The sequence below is a fragment of the Ammodytes marinus genome, assembly GCF_949987685.1.
Source record: "Ammodytes marinus genome assembly, chromosome: 9".
NCBI lineage: Eukaryota > Metazoa > Chordata > Actinopteri > Uranoscopiformes > Ammodytidae > Ammodytes > Ammodytes marinus.
The window spans coordinates 23,609,988-23,618,637 of NC_137213.1; the positions used below are offsets into that span (position 1 = coordinate 23,609,988).

Sequence of the window (8,650 nt, forward strand, 5' to 3'; positions counted from 1 at the left end):
CTCAATTGGACAGGTGAAGCTGGACTATAATAAAGTGTGATACTTGGACTGAACCAAAGCGGAAAAAACACAGATTAAGTGGGCTGTTCTTAGGACTACTGGACCTCTGTGCAAAATGTTTCTTTATATATATATACAGTATATATATATAAACTACCTTCGTCACTTTTAAAGCAGGATAAAATGACCGAAAAAAGTGTCAAACTGCCTTTCCTGCTATGCTGGCGTATGGTATGGATCCATCGGACAAACAGACAAAACACCAATAAACAGTTTGTTGTTTACAGCTGCATGTGCAACTGTTTCTGAGTGTTCACTTATTTATTGTTTCTCTTCTGTTGTATACTGCTCTCGGAGATTCATAGTCACACATTATCAAAATATATAAATCCCCCCCTCCCAGACATACAAACACACACACACACACACACACACACACACACACACACACACACACACACACACACACACACACACACACACACACACACACACACACACACACACACACACACACACACACACACACACACACACACACACACACACACACACACATCAGAGCCAGACTCCTTCTTCTCAGTTACAAAGCAGAGCCTTTTCAAAATGTGACGTCATGATGACATTATATATCTTTTGAACTCTTGTACATGTATACTTCTGCTAATATATAATAAAAACAATTTCATCACATCCACAACAGAAAACAAAACAAGACTGACTTTTTTTTATGCAGCGATGTGTACTGACAATAAAATGTTTGTGTTTTTGATCAGTGACATGTCTTTGAGGGACGGCAGTTGCCGTTTGGAGGTTGGGACTGAGTCCTGTGTAGAAAATGTAGGTTTGAGAAAGGACTGCAGCTGGTGCACTGAGCGATGGTGACGAGATGAGAGCATTGTTGGGGACCTCAGCTCAGTAGGCTCCACCTGAAACCAGTTCTGACACCACTATCGTATTCTGGTGAAGAGGTTCAGCACTGACTTTGATTCCTGGGACAAAGACAAAGAAATGAAATGGTGTCAAAAACATTCAAAGGTGCCTTACTGTTATTGAATCCATAATTGCCTTCGTCTGAGAGGAGAGGGTTGATTTCAAAGAATCTTAGAGTGCACTCATACTAGGCAAAGTTGCCCCGTATACCGTGCCCAAAGCACAATTGCCTCCCCTCCCGACTCGTATCAGGCTGGTACTCACAATGATCCAAAACATCCGGGCCAAGGCACGATTGCGTCTATATGCAAGCGGGTTTGGGTTTTGGAGCCTAGGCCTAGTTGTATCCGATTGTTCTTTAATATTTTCATCCGGACAATTTTGCAGCAAACCACCTCCATATCAGACCAAGGAGAACCCCAACATTTTCTTAAATGTGTGTTGCGTGCATGGCGCATCGGATATATTGGGTGGCGGGGAACGGTCTCATATAAATTGATGTAAGGATCGCAGTGTATGTGCGTGATAAATATAAAGTACCTTTGTGCAGCGTGTCTTACTGAAGACGTTCCAGAAACGTAGTGTCTCGTCTCCTGCTCCTGTAACAATGGCTTCCCCGTCGGGGGACACAGCCTGAGAACGGAGGACACAGAGAGAACATCTAGTGAAACGATGACGTGACATGTTAAGACATTTAAAATGCTGCATACATTTTACTTACAATTGCCCTGTAGTCAAGTGCAATTTTTTCCAACGAATAAGAAGGAGGAATTGCTCCGCTTTCACTAGCGACAACATTGAAATGCCACCTGTACTTTAATGTATCAGTTGTAACCAAACAATGATATAACGCTAAAAATATAACATGTATCCAAGTATATTGTTTGAGCATCTGAATAAGTCCTCCACCTTTGGATATACAGTATATGAACACACTGGACGTGTGAATGCTTCTTGTGCCTTTCAGAAACCACAAGCAGGAATGAGTTGGCTGACTGGTTCCACTGACACTGAATGACCTTACCAGATAGAGCACTCTGTAGGAGTGTCCAGTCAGCTTGGCCACCTGTGTGAGAGACGGATACTTCCACACCAGGATCTGGTTCTGAGAGTAGCCGTGTGTGCTCACCTGTAAAGAAAAAAAGGGGAGGACAATAAGCTAAAAGCACATATTGTAGATTTATATTCCTGACATATTGTATGGAATCATGTGGTACTGTACATTTGTATGAAATATAAGGGTATATTGCCCTGGCAAAATTTTACAAAACATTCCTTTTATAGACACAAAACATGGTAATAATAATGTTTGCCTCATACTGTCCTACTACTCTGAGAGTATAATACTTGTTCACTTTTCTGACCATGTCATCCGTTCACACAATATGCAGCCTATCATTTTCATACAAAGATGTGATTCATTCATTTATTAATAACAATTCCTGTATTCAGAAGGAAATGTATTTTTACCAATAATAACATTTTGGCTAGTTCTTACTTCCGGACAGACCTTTAAAAGGGCTGTTTGAGAATAAAGACTATGTTTTAAGGTTCTGGTTAGAATAAGGTTTAAGTTAGTAAGTAAGTTTAAGGGTTGGGGTTAGGCAATTAGTTTTCATGTATGCAGTGAATGCATTATGTCAATGAGTGAATGTCCTCACAAGTATAGCTCTTCAAACGTGTGTGTGTGTGTGTGTGTGTGTGTGTGTGTGTCTGTGTGTGTTTGTCTCCCTTCTCACCAGTTCGTTGGCGTGCTTGGACCATGCCAGGTTGCAGACCTGTGAGCCTGTGTCTGTGCTCTGCAGTGCCTGACCCGTCAGTGTGTTCCAGAAGCGCAGGCAGCGGTCAGCAGTGCCTCCCCCTGAGGCCAGCAGCCCGTGCTGGTGAGGGGACCAGGCGATGGCCTTCACTGCTGCCAGGTGGTCTCCATACTGCTGCACAGGGAGAAGGCTGGAGCTGTTCCACACCAGTAACTGTGGAGCCAGGAGACAGCAAGGAATCCTGAATGTGTTCACCTTTTTACTACCGCAGAGTACTAAAGTTAGCGCAGGATTTGTTAAAGGTGCAGTGTGTAAAGGTGTGTTTTAGCGTCATCTAGAGGTGAATAATCAAAATAGCAAAACACGCCGTTGCTATCCCTCCTGTTCGGAGAATTTACAGAAGCTACGGTGGCCATCAAGGAAAGGAAGCTGGTTACTAAAGATGGCATCATCCACCTTTGCAAGCTCATCAAGTCCTTTTTCCACAATATGAAGTGATGAGGTAAAGATGTATTTAGTTATTTATTCTAAAGTGTTTGACCAGCTAAATTTCCAGCAGACACCCACTTTCTATAAAAACGCATAAGGTTGTAATGTTTGTCCGTTCTGTGCTACTGTACAAACATGGCAGTGCAACATGTCGGCACGCCCCACTCCTGTGAAGGTATTAAACGCTCATTCTGAGGTAATAAAAAAACATTTATTTTCCAGCAAATATACACTAATCAAAACATACTTATGAATATTATATTCCATTTCTGTCCTGTAGAAAACGCCCATTGCCTTTACGCACTGCAGCTTTAAGTCACAAGGTACGTTTTTTAAAAGGGCTCACCTTGTTGTCGTTGCCTCCGGACGCGAGGTGCTGGTGGTCCGGAGACCACTTCAGACCGCACACTTCCTGCCGGTGACCTTGCAGCCTCCTCTCAGCAGTAGGGGGCGTCCTGATGTCCCGCTGTAAGATCACTCTGTCCCGACTCCCCGACGACAGCTGCTCTCCGTTCCACGCCAGGGCACCTTGGGCACGAAGATTAGCACAGGAGCAGTTTCTCACATTACACTGAGGCTGTCAAGAGAGTGTGGCCTTTCTTGACATGAAAATAATAAGTGCTTTTGAAAACTGCCAAACAAAAATATTTTCACATCCTCTGTTCGTCAGGAGAACTTCCTTTTACTGTGCTTAAAGCCTGTGAAAACCTAGTCTAAAATAGTCTAAGGGTGTATTCACACATGGAAAGTCCGCTAGTTCACTTGCTTTGGTCCAGACCAAATAGAATTTCGATTTTTTTTTTTGGTGTGGTCCACTTTCATATTGCCCCTTTTGCAAGTGAACCAGCATTACGAAGCAAAACCACACGTGATCTGAGGTCATTCATTCATTGGACAGACATTCTGGGGTGGAGAGAAGCAGGAAGAACGAAGTAAAAACTGCGAATTTATCATTGTTATAATATGGGGTTAAAAATAATAAAAATGCCTACATCTAGCCTATAAATAAAGAAGAAAAACATCAAATTATTGTTGTTTCATATGGTTATAATATGTAGCCCTATGACAATGCCACGTTATGTGGCTTCTAGCCTACGATGTGAAACATAATTTTTACTGTATTTTTGCTGCTGGACGCGCGGCTCGCGTGAAGAATAGGCTCAAACTGAAACACAGCTGATTAAGCTGTGTATCAGCTGGGTGTCAGTTCGGCGCAGTTCAGCACCAAACTGACACAGGGACAGTATTGACGGTCCCGTTGGGAAGAACAATTCATTTTCATTTTTTTTTTCATTTAACTTTTATTTATCCTCGAGAGACCAATTGAGGGGTGACCCTCATTTTCAATGACGTCGAGTCAATAAAAACACACACTTCATGCAAAGCGCAGCGTGAACCTGTTGGCACTGTAGGCTACGGGAGACGCTCCTCTCCATCTGATCGCTGAACATATCAGCATGTGTACGCCGCACGCGTCATTATCAAATGTAATATTTTCGCCCGGTCAAACCACAACTAATCTTCCTAACAATGGCGACAACAACACTTTCCCATAATGTGAAGCTGATGGCGATTTATTAAAAAAGAAAAGAAAGAAAAGGCGCAGTGCTTCCTGCAATTGGGTCGGATCGAGTCCGGCCAAATTCACACCACAAACGAACTGCAGCAGAGTGCGTTTTGAAGCGCATCGAGACCACCTCTTCAGCTGGGTCTCGGAGCGTTTGTTTGGTCCGCCCCCGAGTGCGATTGCTGTATTCACACCTGTCTGAAAGATGCGCACCGAAGGTGGAAGTGCACCTGAGTTCGTTTCAACCGAACTAAACACAGCATGTGTGAATACACCCTGAATCTGAATTGGGTGTATCAATGAGCTTTTACAAAAATCTGATTGAAAATAAATGGTGATAAATATTATAAAACTTAGTTAAAAAAACTTTTTTTACTGTCTAGATCGTTTGACAGGACTGTGTGGGCATGGCCATGTCAAACGGTGATTATGGCAACGGTCATTGTTTTTATAGAACGATCGGGCAGTGAACTGCAGTGATTGGTTCAAATTACGTGTTGTGTCATAAGAACCAAAGCATAGCCCGCCTCATCTAAACCAAATTTCTGTAAAGTTTATCACACTTAAATGACAATATTTTTTATTTGATATTGTTGCTTATTATCATGCAACTAACTGCCGAATTACACAATAAGAAGGATTTGGGTTTACAGAGGCATTTACAAAAAGGCAATCTCAAAGAGCTTTAGCAGAGCAGTTGTGTGACTGACCTACACGTGCTGAGTGACCCTCCAGACTGGTCAGCTTCCTGCCTCCTGCTGCGTCCCAGATCTGAACGTAACCCTTGTGGGTTCCAACGGCGACGAGACTCCCCTGATGGGACCAGAGCCAGTGTCAAAATGCATTATTTTCTCTTTGACAATCAGTTACACTACTAACACACTACTGTCACAAATAATAAGCAGTAGATTGAGCTCACCCTCTCATTCCAACACACTGATGTGACAGAGTCTCCGTCCACCGACAGGTCACATAACCTAGTCACCTGTGAAGAAAGAAAGCCACAAATCAGACACATTTACAACTACAATTCCACTTTTCTTTTGTGCGAGTCAGACACAGACTACATTCCTTCACTACCATGAAAAAAACTCTACCTATCTTATTTCCCCTTCATTGCGTATGTACAGTATGTGTATGAAGTATGTATATATGTTTTGCATATTTATGTATATGTTATTTTTTTGGGGATAATTTATGTAAATTCATTATTATTACAAAAAAAAATCTCTCTCTTCTTGGATAACCTAAACGCAAGGACATCTAAATGTATGTTGTCATGTGTTGCTTCGTACTAGGGTGGGACGGTGAACACCATTGTCAGTGTTGTGAAAAATGCTTTTGCTATCTGGTGGTCTGAATCATTGTATGATGATAAAATAACATTAAAATAAAATAAAAACTCGGCCGGCCCTTCTCTGACCTGGCTGGTGCAGGCACTCCACAGGTAGACACAGGCTCCCAGGCCCACACTGAGCAAGTTGCCGGCCGACCAGTCTACCAGGTTGAGGTAGAAGTCATCCTGCAGCTCGGGGGCGTCCAGCACCTTGAAGGGGATCTTGGAGATCTTGCGGGCTGGTTTACGAGGGGAGCGGAGCAGCTTGTGACTAAGTGGAAAGGGGGTCAGGGAAGAAGCGTTATGCAACGGCATATTTTTTAAAAGCTCTGTTTACAATTCAATGTGCCAGCATGTGAGCCGCCGTGTCTTACCTCTTGTTACTGAGCGGTGAAAGGGAGTATGGTGAGACTTCATTATCGCTATCAAAAGGCACTCTCTTTGTGTGGACAGTGTACTGCGGAGGACAGACACACAAAGCACAATACTAGTTAGGAATCAAACACAGTTTACACTATCTGATTTTTTGATTCATTTGTTGTATAATCTTACCCTAAAAAGGCTGTGAGAGTCTTGAGAGAGGACCGTATGCCTCCGGTCGTCCGTGTGAGGGTCAGGCACGGTCTCTATCCCCGCCCCCAGTAGCTCATTCCTCAACAGGGCAGCATAGGCCACAGCATCTGGAGGAGGGGGGAAACCAAAGTGGTGGTTCAGATATACTATAGCATAGGGAAATAATAATAATAATAATAATAATAATAATAATAATAATAATAATAATAATAATAATAATAATAATAATAATAATAATATAATAACGCACATTTTTAATTAGATGATTAATGGTGGAGTCAGCGATTCTGGATGAAGCTTTTTGTCAAAATCAGTGAATATCTCCTCATGATCCACCACCTGGGTGTGGTGTGTCTGCTGGATAAAATAAATCCAGTGTTAATACAAAGCCATGGCTCTGTAAACAGTCAAGTTGCTACCTATGTTGGGATCCCTTTGTTAACATACCAGTTTATAGAGCCTAGGCTGGCTACCCGGATTTTATTTCAGCGCGCAAACACAGTACGGACAGGACAGGTGGTGGATCGTGAGGAGGTATTCACTGAGGTTGACAACGAGCATTCAACACCTGATTGACTGACTCCACATGTAACAAGTAGTACACATGTCTGACCTTTGCTTGAGTCTGCGCTGGCATCCTTTGCTTTATGGTTCTGATTTGGGGACTGACAGTTCTCCTGCAGAGAAAATAGGGAAAGGTACAGGTACATGTGATACCTAGATGTATTTTAGTAGGAGCAGTGTAAAAAAAATAAACTTAAATGATATGACTGCCTGCTCACATTGGCATAGTGGAAGTTGATGCTCCAGTTGCTTCCAGCGCGGGTGGGGATGTAACGGTCTCCTGATTTGACACTGACAGGACTGCAGGTAGCGCTTACACACTGGGAGGACCAAAGAGAGACGGCAAAAATATTTTACAAAATCAGCAGAGTTATAACAACTGTTTTGAAAAAGCAGAGAAGAATTTTCTCAGTTCTAAGGACATCATTATGCTTGCTGTCCCAAATGTCCACACAGAACAGGGAAAAGGGGCTTCTGTGTACTCTGCCTCCTCTGCATGGAATACACTGCTGAATGACTTAAAACTTAATTAATTAATCTAGCCTTTAAGACAAAATGAAAGAAATGGAGGCAGGCTTCTCAATATAAGGTGTCAATGTTAATAATGTTCATTGTTGCAATACTGGCTCATTTAAATTGATATTCTGTAATAAGAATTAGTTTAGTTGTATTCATATTTTCCTCTTGTGTTTTCTATCTGTAGCCTAACTACTAGCCTATATGTTTTATTATGCTATTGCTGCTGCCTGTTTTGGCCAGGTCTCCTCTGAAAAAATATATTTGTAATCTTAATGGGTTTCTCAGGCCTGTAAATAATAAATAAATACAAATTCAATCTTAACCCTTGCTCTTACATTAGGCTACAGTCTGGATACCGAGACACGAATTATAGCCTACAACCACATCAGTTTCACAGGGGATTAACACTGGCCAAGCTATCATGTGCAAACACCGTCAGTCTGCTCCATAAACAAGCACTGTCTGTCAAACAAACTCACCTTTGACAGGCGGGCCTCTGTCGGCAGGTTCTGGTGGTTGATTTGCCTCAGCAGTCGTCTCTCGTACTCTTGGTCCATCTCCCCCGGGCAGACGTGCAGCAAGGCCCCTCTGCTGCCCTCCGTCCCCGCCCCCACCCCCTTTCTTTAAACCCCCGCTCCCTCCCGTTCAGGAAATCCACACCGGACCTCCATCTCTGTGAGAAACAAAACAGGTAAGCTTTATTCACAACCGAGACCAATGTTGAGTAACACACAAGCAATCTCTCTTTACATAATACGACCCGGTTGGTTAGCAGTTGTCAGTGGCCGTCAGCGCACTGAGTGTTATTAATGTTAGCGGTGCAGGGTTTAAACACCGAGGTCTGCCTTTGCCGTTTTAAGTAGAATAATTAGCCTAATAAATAAATAAAAAAGCAGACAGATATCGAGG

The 8,650-nt window shown here is 42.7% G+C and overlaps 1 protein-coding gene across 1 annotated transcript; it reads right to left on the reverse strand.

Annotated features, from left to right (window-relative positions):
- Positions 1–311: 311 nt before the first annotated feature.
- On the reverse strand, positions 312–8,330 carry fzr1b (fizzy/cell division cycle 20 related 1b). The gene is made up of 13 exons (XM_080033451.1): positions 8,221–8,330; positions 7,441–7,542; positions 7,272–7,335; positions 6,638–6,765; positions 6,460–6,542; positions 6,173–6,356; positions 5,669–5,734; positions 5,460–5,562; positions 3,529–3,710; positions 2,673–2,906; positions 1,958–2,062; positions 1,474–1,566; positions 312–992 (listed from the first exon to the last, which is right to left on the reverse strand). The coding sequence occupies exons 1-13, from the start codon at positions 8,296–8,298 to the stop codon at positions 951–953; spliced, it is 1,464 nt and encodes a 487-aa protein (XP_079889577.1). The 5' UTR covers positions 8,299–8,330; the 3' UTR covers positions 312–950.
- Positions 8,331–8,650: the final 320 nt, after the last annotated feature.

Coding starts and splice junctions, on each gene's coding strand:
- fzr1b (XM_080033451.1), bottom strand. CDS start 8,298: ATGGACCAAGAGTACGAGAGACGACTGCTGAGGCAAATCAACCACCAG. Junction 6,766..7,271: donor CAGCGCAGACTCAAGCAAAG/GTCAGACATGTG, acceptor CCCCTCCTCCAG/ATGCTGTGGCCTATGCTGCC. Junction 1,567..1,957: donor CCTACAGAGTGCTCTATCTG/GTAAGGTCATTC, acceptor CTCCGTTCTCAG/GCTGTGTCCCCCGACGGGGA.